The sequence below is a fragment of the Antechinus flavipes genome, chromosome 3 (genome assembly GCF_016432865.1).
Source record: "Antechinus flavipes isolate AdamAnt ecotype Samford, QLD, Australia chromosome 3, AdamAnt_v2, whole genome shotgun sequence".
Taxonomy (NCBI): domain Eukaryota; kingdom Metazoa; phylum Chordata; class Mammalia; order Dasyuromorphia; family Dasyuridae; genus Antechinus; species Antechinus flavipes.
In genome coordinates, this window is record NC_067400.1 from 515,045,239 (window position 1) to 515,069,083 (window position 23,845).

The 23,845-nt window shown below is 43.6% G+C and overlaps 1 protein-coding gene across 3 annotated transcripts in view; it reads right to left on the reverse strand.

The window, feature by feature from the left end:
* DSCAML1 (DS cell adhesion molecule like 1) overlaps nt 1–23,845 on the reverse strand; it is a 487,779-nt gene that overhangs the window by 54,854 nt on the left and 409,080 nt on the right. For all 3 annotated transcript variants that reach the window (XM_051987050.1, XM_051987051.1, XM_051987052.1), the window contains exons 12-14: nt 6,107–6,306; nt 4,544–4,640; nt 3,781–3,909 (exon numbers count right to left, since the gene is read on the reverse strand). In XM_051987050.1, the coding sequence (XP_051843010.1) occupies nt 3,781–3,909; nt 4,544–4,640; nt 6,107–6,306 (426 nt within the window). The remainder of the gene's footprint in view (nt 1–3,780; nt 3,910–4,543; nt 4,641–6,106; nt 6,307–23,845) is intronic.

Genomic DNA, 23,845 nt, shown 5'->3' on the forward strand with positions numbered 1-23,845 from the left:
TGTTATCAGGAGAGAGATTGGTACTGGACATACAGATTTGAACATAATTCATGTACAGATGATAATTGAACCCACATGAGTTGAGGATCATTAAAAAACAGAATAAGGAGAGAAAAGAGAAGGGCCAGAACAAGAGAACATTTCAGACAATCACAAGTAGAGGATGAGAGGTGTCCTTTTAAGAGTGAGATATGTTTCTTAGGAGATAGCCATGATTAGTGGGTGAGAGATGACCCTACCATGGAGACTTAAGAGGAACAGTCACATATGTAGCAAGAAAACAAGAAGATTGCAATATTATGGAAGCCAATGAGGAGAGAATGCTCAGGAGGAACTGGGATAGCATAAAAAGCTTGAGAGGCCAAATAGAGTGAGAAATGAGAAAAGGTAGCTGAGCTTGTTGGTATCTTTGAAGAGAGCAATTTCATATGAAAATAGTTTTTATGCTGATAAACTACTGGACTGGGAATTTCTAAAGGGCAAAAGTCAGATTTAAATAGCATTAAGTTTTTTATGCAATATTTTCAGTTTTACAAAATGTTTTCCTCTCATTTCCATTTTATTTCTTCTTTTCTTTTCCCTAACATAATGCAGTAATTCAAACTCAGCAACTCACAGTTTACAAAGCACTTTCCTTATGGCAATCCTATGATGAAGGTAATGTGAGTTTGATTAGCTCATTTTACAGAGGAGGAAACTGAGCTCAGAGAGGTTGACAAGTTTTCTGAGCTCCACAGCTACTAAGTGATGACACTAGGATTTAAGCGTAGGTGGTCTAACTCTGAATCTAAATTTTTTTCATTATGACATGTCACTTGTTTTAAACACCTAATAGGTTCTTTAAAAAAAAGATTTATTTATCCTTCTTATTTCTCTGTAATTTTTGTTATTGTTGTTCAGTCATGTTGTTCTTCATGAAAACATTTAGGTTTATTTTGGCAAAGACACTAAAGTGGTTTTCCACTTCCTTCTCCAGTTCATTTTACAGATGAGGAACCTAAAGCAAATGGGATCAAGTGACTTGCCTGGGATCACACAGCCAATAAGTGACTAAGGTCAGATTTTAACTTAGGAAAATGAATCTTCTTGATTTCAGGCCTAGTACTATCATAGTCATTTCTAAATATGCCCCCACCAACTTAGTGTCTTCCCTTAAAATAAAGAAAAAATTAAGAGTCTCAAGTAAAAGAACTGTCTCATATAATTATGAGATTATTCATCTCATATAATTAAACTCATATAATTAAAACTCAGTATATACAATAGGACAGTCTCTCTGACTGAAGGAGAAAAAGACATTTCTGTATCAATTCTTTGATGCAAGAAACATCATTATAATTATATACCATTCTTTTTCATTGATCATTCTTTTCATTTCCATTGTATGCTATTTTTCTTGTTATTAATGTTTACAGGCTAAATATATATACATATAAAGACATATGCACATACATAGATCCATATATATTATACACACACATATAATATCTCATTTACTCCTTACAAAAACCTTGTAAAGTAGGTGCTATTATCCTCATTTTACAGATGAATCTGAGAGATTAAGAAGTTAAATGACTTGCCCAGGTTTCCATTATGTCATCTAAATGACTAACACATAAACTCTATATCCTTTAGCTCATTTATACATACATCAATATCACTTTGTATCAGTTCAAATGTCATTCCAATTTTCTCTGGATTTCTCATATCTTCATGTCTTGAGATACAATTATATTCTATTACATTCACATGAAACATTTTTTTACACAATTGATGCATCTTTACTTTGTTTCTGGTTTTTTGCTACTATAGAAACTCCTTTTTGTCTTTCTAGCCTTCTTGTTAGATTAGGGAGAAGGGGTGAGAGGGTGAGAATTTGGACCTGAAAATAAAAGTGAATGAAAAAATTATTGTTTAAATAATTTAGAGTATATTACAGGTCTGTATAGAATGTGATTATGTATGGGACTTTCTGTACTGAGGATACCTGTCCAGCAGTATTATCTTTGGGTCAAAGGAATATAAACAGTTTGTTCACATTAGGATTTTAAGTCACATGTATCAGGTAGAATGAAAAGGAACTAGATTAACCTGTCTTCATCTTCTTCACCTTCCTTTCATCCACAGTCCTTTCTAGAATCTCAGATGTGATCTCCTCCAAGTTTTTGTTACTGGGATCCTAATAGCCCAACTAGGTCTTAGGGAGATTCTGGGTACAGGTAGTAGGAAGACAATAGTGGTAGGAGAAGGCATGAGGTGTTTCACTGAGCAATGGGGGGAAATATCTAGTGACAGCCTAGGTATCCCCTGGACAAGAACGCGCAGATGTGAGTAAAGATCCTGCCATTCCACATCAGCATGGAGGGAAGATTGAATGTGCAATGCCATATGGAAATGTCAGTCCAGATCTCATAACCTTGCCCTGCGTACCTTGCAGGTGGATTGTTCCTAATCTCAAAAAGCACTAAAATACTTCTTTCAGTTTTCCTGCTACAATTCTAGCTCAGGTTTTTATTCTGTGCCTTCAATATTTCAAGAGTCTCCCAAGTAGTCTCCCCATCTCCAATTTCTCTTCCTCCAATCTATCTTGCAGAGCACAGCCAAATAAGTTTTCCTTATACAATGCATTGATGGTATCAGTCTGCTCTTCAAAACCTTCAATGACTCCCTATTACCTGCTGAAAAAGTCCAAATCCCTTTGCCCGGCATTGAAGAAGCCCCCATCTGACCCCGACTTACCTTCTGAGCTTCATCCCTCATTTTGCACCATATTTTTCAGGCATATGAACTATTTGCTGTATCTTGAACATGTTCTAAAATTTCTCAAACCTGAACCTTTGCTCATGCTCATTCCCACCAATAATCCCCTTCCTTCCTACTCTCAATCATTCCATTTTTGCTATTTTAATCCTTTCTTTGATGTAATATGTCCATCTTCTTTAACTGAGTTTTTGTATGGGTGGGCTTCTAGTCTCTCTAGAGAGACAGTTGGAAGGGTGTGGATGGAAGCCTGGACTTGGAATTAGGAAGAACTGTATTCAAATTCTATCTCAGGCTACTTACTAGATGTTGTGACCTTGGAAAAGTTTCCTAGGTATTCTTTCCAGTTCTAAATTCTATGATCCCTCACTAGCCTGGCCATTCTCCTCTGATTTTACTCAACGTTGTCAATATCTTTCCTAGTATGGCATAAAATACTCCAGATGTCATCTGGCTGGGGGTCAGAGTCCAGCGGTTCCTCTGTCGCCCAGTCCCTGTTCCCACAAACTTATTCTCTCCATGTCTCTCCAGCCTTTCCAACAACCATTTGCATCCTTCTCAGAGTTTCACCAAGCCTTGATCCTCTCCCTTTCCAAAAGGTCTTCAGGCTAGCCAGCCAGCTTTATTACTCATCTGGCTAAAGTGGAGACTCACCCAAGGGAAGTGGGCAAAGTGCCCGTTAATCAGATTGTCCGATTTGACTTTGACTCCAGGGTCAAACAAGGGAGACCTATCCATATGCCACAAAGTTGAGTTTAAAAATTCACTCATTTAGACCCCCAACCCTAGCAAGACTTTAAAAAGAACACTGAATTTGCCATTCTTGCCTGGCTTTAGAACAGCAATAGCTCTAGCTATAACATGTATAAGGCCGCACGAGTTCAGAGGACCTTGGGATTTGTTTCACTGGCGAGATGCAGGGCACTGAGCCCAGGGGACTGCCAAGACAGAGCAAGTCTCATCCCCCATCCTCCTAGAATGCCCCCCCCGCACACACAGACAGACACAGCTGGCACCTACCAGATTTGTTTTTATATTCAATGTCAAAACCGGTGATGATGCTGTTCCCATCGAATCTCTGAGTCCAGCGCAGGTTCATGCTCCGGGCCTTCACTTCCCGGATCTCTAGCTCAGGAGGGTCTGGGGGCTCTGGGATTTTTGGGTGAAGGGGAAAGGTAGAGGGGAAGGAAGCCAGTAAATGACAATGAAGTTTTCCTCTCACCCTCACCTTCTGTGGAGGGCTTGGGACCCTCTTTACCTCTTCCTGAGAAGGGATTCAGTGCCTCTGATGTGATCAGTTTGGACTTGAGCCTTTTTGTTGGGATCTGGGTGAAGGATTTAATCCTTGTGTCCTCAAAATTGAATTTAAAATCCCACCATTGACTTCTGCCTCATTTTCCTTGACTTCAGGGAGAGCACTGAGGGCGAGGGAGACCTACCACGAGGAACCCCTTTTTATTAGTATTACATTCCCTGCTTATCCTTCTCCCAAAGAGGAAATAATAGGTTCTGGTCCCATTCAGCTCCATCTACCCATTTCTGAAATGGGCCAATAGGGCATCATGTAGGTTATGGTTATCACCAACTTTTGCTATCCTGTCCTGGACATGGTGTAGCTCTGAGGGTCAATAAAAGAGAATTTTACATCAAATGCCTTTAGACGATTCCCTCCCTTTGCATTTCCCCTGCCCACATCTATGTCTGAGACCCACCCCTTCCTCTTCAGGCTAATGTAAGGGACATTAATTGCTGAGGTGGGGATCTGGGAAGGGAGACAGGATACCTTGCACAGTGAGTTGGATCAGACCCCGGTCCTCCCCATAGGAGTTGATGGCATGGCAACTGAAGAATACAGAGTCCCCACGGTCAGCGGGCTTCAGCTTTGATAAGCACGGGGGGCAAGGAGGAGGAAGGGAAACAAGGGGGCATTTCAGAGTGAGTCAAAGAAAGGCATAGTTTCTTGGGGGGATGGGAATTTCTTGTAATTTTTTTCCTGTGCTTCTTCCTTAAATCACCTCAGATCCATGGATATGGCAGATTGATCCTATTTCCTATTACTTGCTTCCAAACAAGCCTGGGAGAGTGTAAAGAGTGTTAGATTTGAGTCAGCAGATTTTAGTTCAGATTCTCTCTCGCATTTAATATCTGGGTAAATCACTAAGATTCTTTGAGCCTCAGTTTCCTTATCTGTTAAATGAAGGATATGGATAGATAACCTATAAGCTCTCTTCTGTCTCTAAGACTGAGATCCCATGATCCAATAAATTGGAGATAAAAAAGATCATAGGGAAAGGGGATGGAGAATGCTATCTTCTACCCAAGGAGAAATGCCATTTCTGTCCAAAGATAGGAGAGACACAAGGGCTGTGTCACCATAAAAATAGGGCCCCAGAGACTGATATACAGGGGAAGTAACAAGAGGCAGTAGATAGACTGGTCATGAGGATGCTGGCGGTCTGAAAGTTTTTGGAGTTAAAACAGGGAGGGATCTGAGGGCTTAATTATGAAGAGACCTGTGGTATTCCAAGCCTGGGTTTAAGCTATGGTATTCTAAATACTGAGGGAAATGCTATGGAATTCTAAAAATGCTGTCAACGGAGGGCTCCAGGAAAGGAAATGTGATATTCTGAGAAGAAAGAGTTTTCAAAATCTGAGAAGCAATTCATATGATTCTGGGGGGGCAGAGAGGAAGATTGGGGTGTAGGTAGAATCTACTGCTTGTGTGGGATTGAGAAGGCTCTAATTTTCCTGCCAGTAGTCAAGGTTATCTTGGATGAGGGAACCCAATCACTGCCAAATTAAAGCAGCTGTACTGCAGAGAAAAGGAATGAAGGCCAGGTGACTGTGCCATATAGCTTCACGAAGGAAAGATTGAGAAATGGAGGAAACCAGCCCTTCCAAGCAGGTCATGACATAGTCCTGGTTTCCAAGTCTATAGTCAGCATGCTTCTTTGCTAGTTTTCTTGCTGATTTGCTTTAATGTGACCTCCCACCGAACAGCAATCTTTCACTCTATATTGAGAAGTCCCACAATGGAGAAATGGAAGCTGGGCAAATAGGTTGCTCTACTCTTTCTAGGTCAGGGAGATCAGTGGGATAAATCCTCACCTTCCTGAACCCTTTCCATTTCTCCAATGATAACTCACTTAATGATGCTCTGGAAAACAATTTTGAATGAAAATCTGTTTGTATCCTAGGGATTTTCCCAAAAGGAAGAGGCCCTTTGTGTCCACTGGGGTCCCAGCTCTTCCACCCTATCTGCCTAGCCTGAAGATACTTGAGAAAGTTAACAAATTTAGCTAAAGGGTTTGGGTATGAATGTTAAGCTGGGCAGACAGTTGTTTACCTTCAGAGTAGATATGACCTCATCCCCGTTGTCCTTAGTGGTGATGGCGTATCTCATGACTCGGTCTGGGTCGATGACCGTGTCCCCTTTCTCCCAACGGATGATGATGGGGCGCTCCCCTCGTGCAGTGCAGTTCAGTTCCTTCGTGTGACCCTTGATGGCGATGGTAGTATTAGGGTGGGAGGTGATCATGGCTGGTACTGGAGAGAAGGAAAAGGAGAATCAAAAAAATATGGAGTAATCCCAGAACCTCGGAAAGCTTCCTTCTTTGCCGTCAGCTGCTCTCCCCTCCTCAGAATATCCGATTCTGAATTGTCAGGGTTTCAGATAGCTCACAAATGACAACAGGGGAATAGATCCCTCACTGCCATCTTCCTCCCCTGCTATTCTGGCCTGAAATAAATAGCATTATGAGCATGAGGTCATTTACCCTGTAAGTATAACCAACAAAGCTGGCTGTCAAACTTGCCAGGTCCAAGAAAGCATAAGGGGCTAAGTGTGTAGTGGAAGATGGGTCTCTCCCATCTTCTCATCAGTCTCCAGACCGTACCTTACCTCTGCAATGCTTAACCTGGCCTGTAAGAGCCGGGATGCTGGTGATCTGATCCTGGCCGCTTGTCTCGGCCCTCAGACAAGAGTTATTGTGGGGGTTTGAAAGGAGGCGAGCTCTGTTCTGTTCCACTAGGGCGAAGCCCCCCATTGTCTAACCCAGAACGTGTTGGGACCCCTTCTCTTCTGCCCTTGCTTGTGTGTATTCCTCAGGGTGCATCATGATGGGCATGGTCCAGAGGTGTGTGTCCTGTTATATATTCACAGGAAAGCAGGGGCCCAGCCTAGGAGACCTAACTAAGACCTCACTAGTCTTTCTGTGGATTATAGGCAGGATTTAGAAAGAATAAAGGATTCATCAAGTTCAATATCCTCATTTTACATGTGGGGAAACTGAGGTGGGAGAAGAAGTTAAATAACTAGCATCATACAGTAAGCAGCAGATTCAGGGTGTGAACTCAGGTGTCCTGACTTCACAATTATGGCTCCTTCTATTAAGACAATAGTAACTCTCTTACTGGGAATAATAGTCTTCAAAGACTATTTCCATCTTCTTTAGGCAAGACTTTATCTCACCCATTCCAAATAGCCAAGCAAAGATCCTGATCTTAGAAATCCCAAAGAGCAGCCATGGGCAGCTCCTCCCCATAGCCACGACTCTGAGGTCTTCACTTTCTGCAATCAGAAGTTTCTCATGGTTTGGCAAACTTAAGCTAAGTGAATATAAATTGCTGATTCTGCTCTTAATAGACATTAAAGTATACATGTGAGGGCTTTCTGGGGAGGGGGATTGATTCTATTGATGTAAGGAATTCTCTGCAAAGAACTCTCTCTCCCAATACGGACCCACACCGACTATAATTTATGGTCTAAGCATTGCCCAGGATGTAGTAGGTTAAATGAATTTTCGTGTGTCAGGACTTGATGAGGAAAGCGGCAGCGTTTGAACCCAGAACTCCTTGTCCCTGAGACCTGCCTCTGCCATTTCTCAAATGTGAGTCATCATTATTAACAACATCCTATAATGATTAACGGTAAACATGCTGCCTTTGAACCACTGGCACCAAGGATGGCGTTTGGGGCTGCTCAGCCTGTGGGTGGGATGAGTCTGTCTTTTTGCTGTTGTTTTGTTTTTTGATCGAGAGGTCTCCGTGGCTTCCCTGAAATCACTAGAGGCAGGCAGCCTGGCCTCAGCGGGCCAGTCGTTAGGTCTCCCTGCCAGTGTGGTAGGATCTCAGCACATTTCCCAGTCCCGGATCATCAAATAATGAAGCAGATAAATTTTATAATGCGCAGCATTACACCAGGATATACAATAAAATGCGAAAGACAAATAACTAGGTGCAAGTTATAATGAAGAAAAAGCCTGCAGTCAGAGACATGCGAGTATGAATTATTGACTAAGGTTTTACACTCTCAAGGATGTGAGGAGGAATATTTTTCCATCAAAGATTTGCATAATTCACTCGTATAAACCTGGGTGGAATATAGAGTATGATTTTACATCAACAAGTCGGGCTTTGCATTGCAGATGCCCTCCATGTTTTAGGGGAGCTTTGGAACAGGAGGGTGGAGGGAGGAGCTGGGCTGTCCCTTTGGAGACTGCATCCGGGGGTCTGGGGCCCAGGACTTAAATCGGACCCAAGCCTGGAGCTCGGGAGGATTTATCTCAAAGGGGAGCTGGAGAATCAGGCTCTGAGTTGAGAGCCTTTGAGGGGTAGGGGTCAGTGGGTAGGGGGCTAATGCTAACTAACCAAGAGACACCGAGCCTCCCAAGAGAAGGACAGGAAGACCGTTCACTGGGAAGCCAGCTGTGGCTGGGGCTGTAAGAGACTTCAGAGGTCTCCACATGGGCTATATATGTTTCAGCCCTTGCCCTCAGGAAGTCCTGTCTGTGATCCATCAGACTGTCACTCAGAGAGGCTGGCAAGCACACAGAGAGACAGGAAAGATGGACCGATCCCATCTCCATCCAAAGCATGGGGATTTTGGTCTCTCCCTTTGTCTTCTTTTGCTTTGGTTCCTTCTGGCTGGGGGTGGGGGGAAGAGTAGGGCAGGGAACATTGAACAGAGGAAGGGAAGAGGGAAGAATGATTCTTCAGGGAAGAGGAAGGAAAATATAGGAAGCTAGGGAATGGGAGGGAGGAGGAGGGGATCATAATGATAAAAAAAAATCCCCTGTTCAAATCTTTTGAAATATAGAGCTGCTTAGGTCCTGCTGCTCCTCAGTGAGGGTAGAAGCTCTGGGTACTTCATTTACTGCTTGTCTTTACAGGTCCCTATATGACTGACCCTGACCAGAACGATGGCCCAGATCCCTGCAAAGCCACCTGGCTATACAGACAGACTTAAGAGGCAGAGGGCCAACCAGGCTAGGGAGTATAGGGATGGGCAGGGGGGAGTATCATGGAGGAGGCTGCAGTTGGATGGCTTAAGGGACCCTGATTACTTTTGAAGAACTGGCGGCTCTTGGTCATCTCCTTCAGAAAAGTCCCCCCGTGGAAAAAAGTACGGGAAAGAAGCAAAGTCTAAAGCTTCAGGGATTGCTGCTTCTAGAGTCTTTATAGAAATGCTGCGGGGCGGTGGCCTACTAAAATTGTAGCTGTTACACCCAGCTGCTCCCCCCTTACCTCCTGAAGGGCAGCCTTCCACCGCAACCCCCCATCCTGGTTCCCCCCAGCTGTCCTCAGAACAGTCACCAACACTGGGATCTTCTGTTTTCATCCTCAAGGGCAGGCTGGGCCCTGGGGGCAAGTGAGAGCATCAAACCCAATGCACTGACTCAATGTGATGAAGGGGTTTCCCTGAGAATACCCATCCACAGCCATGCTCAGGAGAGAGCAAGCCCAGGAGACCTGGGGGCGCACAGCCTGAGCACCCTAGCGTGAAGGGCGGACGGGCAGCAGGGGCAGGGATGTGATGCCGGAGAAGGACCCCTCCTCAGGAGAAGCTGGCTCTGCCCTGCCTTCTGTCCACTCCCCAGGACGGTGGGGACTTCTGAATCCGGTGTCCAGACTACGGGCTACAGCTGATGACCAGCCTTAGGGGAGGGGGTCATTCTCCTGGACATCAGTTAGCACATACATAATTTAGGAAATGGCAGGTCCCTGTCCCCAGGAGGATGCTGAGCCCTAACATCTGTGCAACCTGCAACAGGTCACCCCCTGGTGCTTATGCTTCTTATCTGTGAGTACATTGGATTAGATGGGCCCAAAAGTGGTGGTCCTCTCTTAACAATCTCTTGGTACCACAAGAAATAACCAGGAGTTCCATTTATTATTATTCCAAAGGGTTAGTGAGTTAAAGCTTCTCCTTTCAGGAGAATTCACATTTCAATAGGACCTCAAGGAAAGCAAAATCAGCACTGGAGTTAAGAGTTAGGAAGACCTGAGAGCAAATCTAGTCTCAGTTGCTCACAGTCTATATGACTCTGGGCAACTCATTTGTCCTCAGCCTCAATTTATTCATGTGTAAAATGGGAATATCAACTACCTCATGGTAGTTGCTATGGGGATCAAATAGATAATATATAAACAGTACTTTGCAGGTCTTAAAGCTCTATATAAATGTCAATTATCACGATTATAATCAATTCTCAGTGGTGGAATTTCAGGAATCAGTGGAAGAATAATTTTTTTTAGTGGTGATGGTTGGAGAGAAGCTTTCCTGGTGCCCCTCACAGGGACCTAGTCCTGCAATAGTAGATAAGTATAAGATGGGATTTTTCCATGCTTTCTGGGTGGGCCAGTTCCTGGGCCTCTCTCCCTCTCTGGGCAAGGAAATAAAGTCCTTTTTCCCTACCTCGGTGCAGTTTCTTTTTGTTTTGCCTCCAAAACACATAATGAGGGACCAGGGGATGATCTGCTTGAGTCAAGAGAACAGGTAGGGGCAGTGCTGGATTTGGAGTCAAACAAATGCAAGTTCACACAAGCTGCTTCAGATAACTTGCTACCTGGATGATTGGAATAATCACTAAATTTCTCTCAGCCTCAATTTTTCTATCTGTAAAAAGGAGATAATAACAGGATCTACTTCTTAGAGTAAATGAGAAAAATATATGTAAGTGCGCATCATAAATGTTTATTATTATTATTATTATTATTACTACTACTTACTAAAGGTAACCAGCTGGGTTAGGGATCTTGGTTGAACTTGTAGCCTAATGAGAAAAACCCAGGCTCCTCAGTACACCCGCCTTTCCCCATCCACCACTTCCCCCCCTCCAATCCGTGGCATTGCAGCATCGTTCCACCCTACAATGAATTACTGCAATAAATACTATTAATGCTTCACTCCATGCTGCTGGGAGGCAAAGCCTAAAAAATCTCCAGCCCAAAGAGCTCTGCACTCATTCATGAATGCACATGGATTTTGCACCATCTACACTTACACGAGATCATGGAGAATCGCCCATCCTCACACACGCTTCTGTCAATTTACAGCCTTGAATACACCCGCAAGCATACCAAAGGGCCCCTTTGCAGACATGCAGATAGGCGCATGAGCACCCACAGATGTAGATCCCAGCAGCCCCCTCTTCTGCTCTCTTCCTCCTTTTGCACTAGGAGTTAATCTGGATTTAGGAAATTTAGTTATGACCAAGAAGAAGCCATTCCCTCTGTCCAGGCAGCAAGCACTCTCTTTTAGAAAGTCCCCCCCTTTGTGGTTGGGTATGGGCAGCCCAGGGGGATGGGTGGGTAGCTGGTGGGGGGATGGGGAGGGTGGGCACAAACATTCAGGCTGGCAGGCAGAGCTGGGAGAGGGAAGAAATGTAATGCATAAACAAACAGAGAGCCCGAGTCCTGCAGTAATGTATGGTAATGACAGTCACAAAAGCAACACACTGCTCTAATAGGACACAGGAGGCTTTAATGAGATACAACTTCCCGGCTTTCTGTGGCAATGTAATTCAATTAACAGTGAAGGAAACTTCATTTTTTAAGGGTGTTGGTGGTGGGAGAGACAATTGTCTGGGGGCTTTATAGGAAGGGCAGAAAGATTTGGGGGTTAGGTAGGAGTTAGGGACAAGGGTGTCAGGACTGGCCCTTGCAATGTCTTCCTGTCAACAGACTCTCCCCAAGGGACCTGAATGTTATCTGCCCTACAGAGTCACATACAAACATAATGGGGAGCAGGGATATGGGTGGAGGTAGTGATAGAGTGATCTAAGGAAGAGAATGAAAAGCCAGTTTCCTGGAGGTCTTTGAGGTGAGATCAGCACAGGAGGAAAGCAGCTTTGGGGTCTGCATGGAACTAGGAATATTCTTGCTCCAAATCCCACCTGCCTAAGAAACTAACTTTTTTTCCAACTTGATTCTGCCCCAACTTTGTGTATGTCCCTTTGCTTCCTAGGGCTGTGGTCTCCTTATCTGTAAAATGGGGACAAGTTAGGGATCTCTATGTTGCCCCTCCTGCCCATATGAGAGACAGGGCCTCAAACCCACCATAGACCTCCAGCTTTGGGCTCAGGAGAAATAAAGCAAATGGTTTGGCCTGGGGGAACAGCAACAAGATTGTTTGTGTATAGGTTCTCCCAGGGTTAGCATCATACGAGGTCACCCAATAATATCAAGTCACTTTTGTGAGGGTCTTTGTACTGGATATTAAGGTTTACAGAGAACTCTCCTCACAGCGACCTCTCTGGGCTTGTTTCCTGTTCTAGAAAAATGAAGCTGTTGGGCTGGGTGAGCTCTAAGGTCCCTCCTAGCTGCAAATCTGTTTTCCCATGATCCCTGTGAGATGGGATGCAGAGTCAGTATTCAAACTCAAGTTGCCTCAGTGTAATCCACCATTCATGGCCCTGTACCAACAGTGCTTGCTTGGTTCATTCAACCTGAGTCTCCTCTATTTCATCCTATGGTAAGGGCCAACCAGTCTCTGTTCAAATGCCTCTAGGGATGAAGAACTCATTCCCTTTTGAGCCAGGACATGGCTTACTTGGACAGTTCTAATTATATATGTAAGTTCTTTCTTAAATAGAGATCAAACCCGCCTCTCTGTAACTTCCATCTCTTTGGCAAAATCAATCATATAAGGCTTTTCTCAGTGGCAGTCCTTAAAGTATTTGAAATCAGAGATCACACACCCCAATAAGTCTAGTTCCCATGCTACTACTTCTCACTTCCCTTTTCTCGTAGCTTAATAATCAACTTTCAGTCCCATGATTAGAAGGCATTTATAATAATGATGATGTGATGCATGTTCATATAGTATTTTAGGATTTGCAAAGGCCTTAATTACATCATTCCATTTAATCCCTACAACAAAACAGTGAGGTAGTTATTATTATTATCTCCATTTTATAGACGAAGAAATTGCAATAAAGGGAGGTTAAGTTACTTCTCCAGGGTCATATAGCTAGCAATTACCTGAGAGAGGATTTAAACATGATTTTCATGACTCATAAGTTTGGTGCCCTATTCACGATGTCATCGCATTTAAGATTTAAAATTGTTTTTAGTTGATAGTTAAAGATCTACATTTGCAAGGATGCTCCCCCAAGAGCCCATAACAATGGCCATCTTGGCTGGGCCCTTGGCAAAAGAACTCCTGTCTCCCTGCATTGGCACTGGTTGTTCCCCATCTTCACTTCTTAAACTGCCTCAATCCTTCATGATTCAGCTCAAATGTCACCCTAGATAGGAAACCATTTTAGGTTCCTCACAGCTTCTGGTTATCTTCTTTTTTTAAAAATAATAATAGCATTTTATTTTTCAAAATACATGCAAAGATAGTTTTCAACATTCATCCCTGCAAAACTTTGTATTCCAAATTTTCCTCCCTCTCTCCCTTTCCTCCCCTAGATAGAAAGCATCCAATATTATATAGCCATATTTATCATGTTGCACAAGAAAAATCAGATCAAAGGAGAAAAAATGAGGAAAAAAACCCCAAATAAACAACAACAACAACAAAGGTGAAAATACTATGTTGTGATCCATATTCAGTGGTCCCATCTCTGAATGCGGATGGCTCTCTCCATCACAAGTCTATTGGAATCAGCCTGAATCACCTGGTATCTCCTTACTAAGACTACCTTGTATCTAGCACGTATCTTGTATATTCATGGACGTGTATTGTCTCTCCCATTAGAATGGAAGCTTACTGAAGACAAAAACTATTGGCTATTTCCTTGTATCTAGCTACTCATGCTGTGCTTAGCCACAGTAATTGCTTAATAAATGCTCGATGATTGATTGAATGATTAGCACACTCCTCCCTGTGTGTGCCTGGGAATGGACCTAGCAGCAATTACTTATTTCAATACAGAGCTTCCATTTTTTTGCTTGATGTTTGAGAAAAGTCAGATGCAGAGAGAGGAGCGAACCAGTGCATCACACTGCTTTGGGCTCCCACCTAATGGCAGGAATGACCTATCTCTTCCCAGCCTTTGCTTCTAGGGACAAGAATCCGCCAACCTCAGCTGGTAAAAAGAGAAAACTCTATTTCCTTCCCTGACTCAGCGCTACCATCATTCCTCTTTCTCCCTCTACAACCCCAAAGGGCTCCATCCCTTTTGGAGAGTGGACAGCTTCCGCTCTTGCCCATCTCTGGCCCTCCTGTCCCGGAGCTGCTTCTTCACTTCCCCACACATGGGGAGAGGTGACAGGAAAAGTGCAGGGAGAGGTTTTCCCTCCATCCGGGGGCCTCCCCAGCGGGGCAGGCAGAGGGGCAAAGAAATCAATTCCATTAACAAGATAGTTGTCAGAATCCGATGTAACCTGTTCCCATCTGTGAAATTGCTTTCTGGCTGGCTCCTGTCACCGAGGATCGAGGTTCTCTCTGCCCAGGAGAGATGCTATTTACATTTTAATTTGATGGTGAGAGGGATGGCGTGTTAAAGCACCCTACACTCCACAAGTCCCCCCTCACCCCGTGGACCTTCCAACACCCCCCGGGGATGGGAGAGCGGATAGCTTGAAGCCCCCTCATCTCTGATACAAACCCCTCAGCCTAGTCCTTCCCCCGGTACCTGATCCTTTTCTCAGCCTCACCATGTTGCCACTCTGCATCCAAGCTGGACCCTAATGCCCCACTTAAATCCCATTTGTGAATAAGTCAAGACATCCCTCTCATGGCCTCACAGGTTGTCTCTGTGAATGAAGGACAAACAATAACAGCAGTAAGGGATGTACAGCTTGGACTCTGCTCCAGACAGACCATCTACTCGCTCCGCTATTCCAGTGGATGCTCCTCTTCCTCACCTCCACTGATCCCCTACTTCAAAACCGTGTTCAAAGCTCACTTTCTCTGTGGTGGAACAACCACACATTTTTGCACCCTCTTTACTCCAGTTTTTCCCTGGTGTTACTCTGCAAAAAAAGGGGGGGATGTATATGTATGTATATCTCATCTTTCTCATGGGGCTGGGCCATATTTGATTTATATGTGTATACGTATGCATGGATGTATGTGTGTCTATTCTGCATTCCTCATGTAGCATGTGCTTGAGTGTGTATGTAAATGTGTGTGTGTACACACCCATGTATACTCACATATTTTGCCTTTTCTCACTGTGCTTAGCACACAGTGGACTTTTAGTATTATTCTTTGTATCACTTGAATAACTCCCAGAGGAGAATATGAAAAGCCATTCTTAGAAGCGTATTGACTCACTTCTCTGGACCCTGATGGGCAACATACATGGACAAGTTACTGTCCCTTTCCTGAAGGAAAGGATATCTCTCTCTTTTTTTAAATTTTTATTTAATAATTACTTTATATTGACAGAATCCATGCCAGGGTAATTTTTTTTTTACAACATTATCCCTTGCACTCGTTTCTGTTCCGATTTTTCCACTCCCTCCCTCCACCCCCTCCCCTAGATGGCAAGCAGTCCTATATATGTTGGATATGTTGCAGTATATCAGGAAAGGATATCTCAAGGAGATAAAGCAGAAAAAGAAATAACTAAACATCACAGCAACAATAATAGCACTAATACCTTATATGCTATTAAAGCACCTTTTCGTTTTTTCAAAGTTAATTTATCCCTGTTGATTGTTTCTGCAACCTCATGACAAACAAGGAACTCAGACAGGACAGGTATTTTGATCTCCAGTTGAAAGAAGAGACTGAGGGTCAGAGAGATGAAATATTTCAAAAAGTGTTACAAAGCAATAGGGCAAGGGGGGGGGACTAGACCATGAGTTATTCCTTTTAGCTGTTTGAGCTAGTATTCTTTGCTGGTTCATCATCCATTTTCCACCCCCTAATTATGAGTGTCCTTGAAGGTTTTATACTGGGCCCTCTTCTCTCTTTTGGTATCTCATTCCCTCCCATGGGTTTATGTGTCACCTCAGGCAGTTTCTGTACAGGGGACAGAGCATAATGGAGAAATGAGACTTCCTTTTCATATTTCTTTCTTTCTTCACTAATGAGTTTGGCTCAGTTGGAGTTTCTGACAAATCACCAAATCACCAGAGGAAGCAAAAACTCAACGAAGCCCTTATGGGAAGTAGGAGGGCTTGGAATTTTATGGTGAACAAGATAGGAATTTCATGAGTGAGTGAACTGAGAAACTGTGAAATGAATTTTTTGAGTGGGCTAACATCCACTCTCATGCTTGGGAGAGGGGAGGCTGGAGAAGTAGTATATCAGAGATGAGGCAGGAAGGGGATTGGACTGGATGAGGAGGTAAAGTCACAAAACTAATCTGAAGGCAGAGGTAGAGTGTTCAGTCATTTAGTAGTATCCAGCTCTTCATGTCATATAGGGTTTTCTGGGCAAAGATACTGGAATGGTTTGCCATTTCCTTCTCCAACTCATTTTACAGCTGAGGCAACTGAGGTAAACAGGATTAAATGGATTGCCTAGGGTCACCTAGATAGTATGTGTTTGAAGTTGAATTTGACTTCAAGATTTCCTGACTCCAGATTCAGCACTCTCTCCATTGTGCTATCTAGCTGCTATTTTCCAGTGCACTTATTGTCTTAAGTGATCAAGTGGTAGAAATTATTTATCCAAGTATTTTTCTCATACTGAATTTTAAATTTGAAAAACATGTGTGATTACAAAGGAAAGAGTTCCAGCTTTGGAAACAGAAATCTTGGATTCAAATTCTGGTACTTTTATTTAGTACTGCGTGACTTCAGACAATTTCATGCTTTCTTCACCAGAAAGATGAAACATTTGATATTTATAGAGAATCTCTAAGATTCATTCCAGCTCTAATGTTCTATAGTCCTATTATCCTTTGATCTTTCAGGAAACAAAAATTTTAAATTTTCTACCCTGATCTTGTTTCTGCTGCCCCCTTCCTTTCACAAAGTTCCTCCCAGAATTTAGAATTCTTTTTGAGAAAAGAGGCTAAAAATGCTAATAGACAGTTTCCCCCCATATCCTCTACCTCTCAACCTACTCCTCGATCTTTCCAGAAGAGAGTACGTTCATACAGAGCTGTAACTAACATTTTTTCACCTGAGATAGAAATGGTGGAATGCATTCTCCAGAAAATCCTGCCTCCATGACATTAGTCAGGAAGAGTGGTGGGTTTGGGATTAGAAGGGGACTATAAGGATGGGTCCTTATTGTAGTGCTGGGTAAAAGATCGGGATAGAAGTATTTGAGGGTAGAAGCATCTTTCTTCTCAATGAAGAACCCTGTGCCATCATCTTGGACAAAGCCCCCTTGCTCTACTCTAGTTACAATTCTGGGCATGTAGAAAACCTCAGGGATCATTTCCCTAAAAAGAGACGGGAGCAGCCTTTTCTTGAAGGGATGCTTGTGCCCAGCTTTGCTCTTTTGCTTTGTAAAAGGATTATATTCCTCCTCCATCCTTCCGTGTGAAAGCCCTCCCTGTGTTCCCCCTGGCACTTCTCTCTCAGCTCTGGTTCTTTTTTGTCTCTGCTTGTTAACAAGACTCCAACAAGAGGAGGAATTTCATTTGGTGGCTGGAGATAAGCCAGCCACAAAGGGCATTGTTGGTGTGCTGGGTGATGGGACCCCAAGAGCTCCTCCCAGACTAATCTAGCTCAGTCCCACTGATAAAAACAGGCTTCTCCCCAAGGAAGATTTTTTTTGGGGGGGGGGGGACTTCTTCTGGCTCCTCCCTCCCTTAAAGAGCCAGGACTGTGATGTTATTAATTTGATTGCACCAACTTTGGCTTCTTGTCTCCCCTGATTAGCCAAGCTCTACCTGAAGCATGAGATTAATGCAAATTGCATGGAAGCAATTGGTTATGCTGTTAGAAAGCTAGGAAGCAAGCAGTGAAGGCATCCTTGCCCTTCTCCAGAGGATCAGAGGATTGGAGCAACTGGGATAAGCCATTGCATTTGTTAGGGAGACATCCATCACTTGCTGAGAAAAATAGAAGGGTCCTACTTAGGAAATATTGGTGTCAGTTCTGGCTCTTTGCTAGTTCACCTTAAATGCATGACTCAACATGGACGAGCCTTGGTTTCGATAGCTACGAAATGGGATTTTTTATTCCTCAGCTTATGTGTTCCAGAGAAGAATTCTCTTGCTTAGATTTGGAAAGAATTGAGTCCATGGATTTTGAATCCCTGCTCTAAATGCCTCCTGATTAGGCTACAAGTTTTTTTGAAAGCAAGGATTGTGCCAGGATTGTGCCTGTTCCTCTTCATCTTTTTAATAGTAAACAATAATGCTTATTGAATTTAATTGAATCCATCACTAAACCTAGAATTGAGAACTCATCAACAACAATAACATGTAATAAATACCTATTGTGTACAGAGAAGTATGCTAATCCTTGAGGGAGATGTACAGATTTAAGTTAGATCCAGTCCCAATCTTCAGGAATTAATTGGCCAAAGCATAAGCATTTATTGAGTGCCTCCAATTTGACAAGAACTGTTCTTGGTGCTGATAATAAAAAGAGGAAGCTTACAATTGGATGGGGGAGACACTTTGTGCAAATATAAGTTTATTCAAAATTCATATAAATTATATGCAAAGGAAGGGGGAGGCAATAGGATGTAGAAAAGTCTAACGAAGAAGCCAGTACTTGCAGTGACTTTTGAAAGAAATAAGGACATGGAGATGAGAGATGAAATGTGTGAGTATGAAAAACAGCGAGGAAGATAGTATGATTGAACAATAAAGTGCACGAAGGGGAGTAATCTATAATAAGACTGGAAAGGCAAGTAGTAGAGAGCTTTCAATATCAAACAGAAGAGTTATGGATTTGAACACAGAGGTAATAAAAAACTTATTGAGCAAGGGAGTGACATGGTCAGCGCTGTATTTTAGGAAAATCACTAGGACAGCTAAGTGAAGTGTCAGTTGTGGTAAAAAAGGAGATAACCAGTAAAAAGCTATCACAAAAATCTAGATAAAAGGTAAAGAAAGCTTGAAGTGAATGGCTGTGTGATGGGAGAGAAGTGGAATAGGAGAGAAGTTGTAGAAATAGAACCAATAAGATTTGGAAACTGAATATATTAATCTCCTAGTGTAGAAAGGGAACAAGTCAACAATGCAGAGAGCCAGAATAGATTTTATTACATAAGTATATTGGAAACTCTTGATGAATAAAAATGACCAATTGTGATTCCAGAGGACTGATGATGATGCTTTACACCTGCCTGCTGACAGAAAGTTGATGATGGACCTCAAGCAGGATGAATAATTCATTTTGGACATGGACAATGTGGTTATTTATTTTACTCATCTATATATATTTGTTCTATTGTTCTCTTTTTCTTTTCTATGGGGGTAGGAGAGTTGTACATAAATTGAGGAAGCTAGGTGGTACAATGAATAGAGCACACTGGACCTGGAGTCAAGAGGACCTGAACTCAAATCCAGCCTCAGACATTTATTAGCTATGTGACCATGGGTGGGTCACTTGTGTTTATCTCGGTTTCCTCATCTGTAAAATGGGGATAATTATAACACCTAACCTCTAGAAGTCGTTGTGGTGATCAAGTGAGATAATCTTTGTAAAGCACTTAGCATGGTGCTTGGCACGTAGTAAGTGCTATAAAAATGTTAGCTATTATCATTAGACTGGGATTGTATGCCTCTATTGAGCTAAGGCTTTGTGCCTCTAGAAATAACCTATTAAAATGCAAATATCAAGGAGAGGGTAGAAAAAGAACTCATGAAGCCATGAACACACAAAGTCTCCTCTCCTCTGGGCCCTTCCTGTCGCTTCTTTCACATTTTATATTCTCCCTTCTCTCTCCCTGCCCCGTCTTTTTTGTCCACTGCCACCATTTTTATTTAGGAACTCATCAACCCATGTCTGAATGATTATAGTAGTAACTGGTAACACAGCCTTCCTTCCCCCTCATCTGATATTTTGCATCATGTTACTGTCCTGCTCAAGGGCCCAAGATTTCTCTACTATCTGTTTTATCAGGTATACATTTGTTTGGCTTTCCAGCTCCTACAATCTAACTTTACCCTAGAACCTCACTTCTGACTATGCTTGCCTTTTTCTCTCTCTCCTCCATCCCTCCATCCCTTTCTCTTGCAGGACACACACACACACCCCCACACACCCTCACCCCTTATTCTGGTCTCCCACATATCAGGTTCATTCCCATTTCTCTCCTTTGCACATAACGTTTCTGTTGTGATTTTCCCAGAGCTCCCTTTCCCTCCCTCTCACCCTCTCCTGTTCTAACACTACCTCCTCCACGAAGCTTTCTCCAGTTATTGCAGCCCGCTGGTCCCTGAAAGGTCCATTGCATTTTCAGTGAGTGAAACAGGATTCGGCCCATACCTATCCTTACCCTGTTTCCCTTATGGGAGGGCAGGATGGTGTCTGCCTGACAGACCCTCTCTCCCTCTGGCCCCAAGAACTGCTGTGTATGAAACTAGGAACTTCGCCCGTGGGGCTTCATCAGGACAGACAATTGAGAGAGGCCTCTGTTGGATCCTTCACAATTCGGGCAGTCAGGGAGGAGACTAGATTTGGAGGGGAAAAGAGGAATCTGGGAAAAAATAAAGAATCTTGTGCTCTAGGCAAGTCAAGAATTCTTGCCCCAGGACTCCCATTCATCAGACCAAAGGATTTATATTCATCCTGGAAGCGGACTTGGCTGAGGTTCCTAACCTTTCACAGAACCTTTGGCAGTCTGGTGAGACTTACAGACCTCCTCAGAAGGTTTCTAAAGACATACAATGAAATATACAAGATTGCAAAGGAAGCCAGTTGCATTGAAATAATCCCAGGTGGTATCTCTGATTTACCCCCACTTTTTCCATTTCTACAGCATTTTAAAGTTTTGGGAGCATTTTACGTATGATCTCGTTTGGTCTTCATGTAGGTGCTGTTCTTATCCCCATTTTATAGATGAGGAAACTGAGACAAACAAGGATAAGTGAATCGCTCAGTTTCACGCAGTAAGTGTGAGGCAGAATTCAAACTCAGGTCTTCCTTCTATCAATAAAAGACAAGTGTCTAGCTCCTCGGCCAACCCTCATTTCACGAAGAGGCTGGGTCTGCAGAGGTGGCGGTTCACGCGGGTAATTGGTAACCAGGGAGGGTTCGATCCTCGCTTCCCGGAGGGCCCATCGCATTTGTAGGAGTAGCTGCTATGGGTCTGGTTCGGGTTCGGGTTCTACTCTTCATCCTCTGGGTGACCTGCGGCTCAAATCCTAGGTCTGAGTCTGTGAATCCCACTATCTCTAAGGTCTCTTTTAACGCTTAACCCTCGGATCTTCCGTGCCCACACCCCAGCCTCCCTTTCCGCCGCACCCGCAGAAGGGGGGAGAAGAGGGGAAGGGAAGGAGGGGAGGAGGGGCCGGCGGGGAGGGCAGTTTTGAGAAGTCTCTGGTTTGGGCCAGGGGCCAGAAGGGGTTAAAGCTGTTTGCACTTTGGTCCTGGGGGGTAGGAGGGCGGAGATGCGTGGGGAAGGAAGAACCGGGGGAGGCTGAAGGGGAGGAGAAGGGGGGGGAGGTTGGTGCCCTGCTCTGCCTTCTCCATTTTAATGAAGTGGGAGATAAAACACTCCTTTTTATTTTACGAAGTGTATGAAAATCAATGCAGACCAAGAGCTAAGCAGATAATAACAATAATGATTTAAAAAACCCCTTCAGCACATCTTCCCTTCCCCCCTTCTCCCTCCCTCCCCCTCCCGGGTCTCTGTCACTCTGTCCCTGTCTCTTTCTTTCCTCGTTGTCTCTTTCAGCCCGGCTCTCCCCCCCCCCCCCGACTCTCTCGTCTCACTCTTTGTCTTTCTCTCAGTCTCTGCCCTCCCCCATCCCTCCTCCTCGCTCCCCGGTCTGTGTTTCTGTCTCCGCTGTGACTCCCTCTGTCTCTCCCACCCCCATCTCTGTCTTCCTGCCTGTCTCACTCACCCTCTCTCTCTCTGGTTCCCTCTTCTCATGTCTCTGATTCTCCCCTCTATGTCTCCGTCTGTCTCTCCTTCTCCCTGTCATTGTCTCTGCCTCTTCCCCCTTTCTTGTCTCTTCCCCTCCCTCCCTTTGTCTTCTTCTCCCTCTTTTCCTCTCTTCTTCCCCCTTTTTTCCTCTCTTCTTCCCCTTCCCCCATCTGCATCTCTTTCTCTCCCTTTGTCTTCTCTCTCCCTCTCTCTTTCCCCCCTCTCCTTCCTTCTCTTTCTGTCTCTGTCTCTGTCCTCCCTCTGTCACTGTCTGTTTCTTCTCCCACTTTCCCCCTCATCTTCCCTTCCCCCCCTGCCTGTCTCTTCCCCTCTCTTCCTCCCTCTCTGTCTTGTCTGTTTCATTTTCTTTGTCTCTTCCTCTCTTTCCTTCTCTTTCCCCCCATTCTCCGCTATGTCTGCATGTCCTTCCCCACTTTCCCCCTCTGTCTCTCTTCCTTTCTGTCTATCCTCCTTCTTTCTCTGCTAGGAAGAGAAATGTCTGAATTGTCTCTTAGGCTGCTAGGGGGCGGCATGGATGGCACATAGGGCTTGGAGTCAGGATGGTCTAAATTCATATTCAGACTCTGATGCTTACTTGGTTGTGTGATCCTGAGCAAGTCACTGGTTTCTCATGTGTAAAATGGGGATAAAAGCACCTGCCTTCTAGCGTTGTTGTGAGGATCAAATGAAATACTTGTAAGGCGTTTTGTGAACTTTAAAATGCTACCCAAATGCTAGCTATTGTGATTATTATTGTTAAACATACCCTAACTCAGTTTGGGATTTTCCAGGGAGTTCTCAATCTCTCTCTTGCTCCTTGGATAAATGCTGGGCAACAATAATTGCTCGCACATAATTTTACTTACTTGACAGATGTTTTACAAAGAAAAGTCTTCTTGTCTTCAATACTGTGCCACTGGAGGGCTGTGGCATCAATGCTTTGGAGAGACCCTTCAAAGTCATCTGCTTCTCTGGGCCTTTGTTGTCTCATCTGTCTAATGACAGCGTTGGGCTCTAATCTCCTTTCCAACTCTATAATCCCTATGATCTCAGCCAGCCTTTCACTGAAGCATGGATCTGTGCTATCAACATCCCTGACAAGCATCTCACTAACCTCTGCTGGCTTCCGGGCTGACTACTTTTATTTGGAGACAATCAGTGCCCTCCCCTCAAATCCATTCCATCTTTCCAAGAGAATATAAACTCCCTGAGGGCAGAAACTGGACCACTTTTTTGCCTGGTACAATGCCTGGCACAAGAGACACTTAAAATATTTTTTTTTCAGTGAATAAATGGGTCAGAGTGGTTGCTAGCCTAAGAAATCAGTCCCATATTCTTTTTCTCCACTGTATGCTAGCCTTATTCCCATGATTGTGAGATGGAGCTCTCTTCTTTGTCTTCATTTACTGAATAATTTTTACTGAATCAATTTACTGAATAATGTTATGGGCCAGACACTGTATGAAGCAGGGAATATGAAGGCAAAAAGGAAACAGTTCTTGACCTCAATGAGTTTACATTCTCTTTGAAGAAAATAACATGTATTCAGATAAATCTAATACTCTATTACATACAGAAGGGTTGAGGAGTGGGGTAAGTGGAAGAATACCATCAAGTGTTATGACATGTACTCAGATAACTCTAATATTATGCCCACATACCATATCGAAGATATGTTAAATACAGAATAGTTGAGGTAAGTAGGTAGAATACCAATAACTGGGGAGAGAAAAGGAGTTATACAAAGTTGAAGAGACGGCATGAGGAAGACGGAATGTCCTGTATGAAGAACATCATGTAGGCTTTGGCTGAGTGGGAGAACATGGTGGGGAAGAGGTTTTTTGTTTTTTTGTTTTTGTTTTTGTTTTTTTTTGCTGAGGCAATTGGGAAATGACT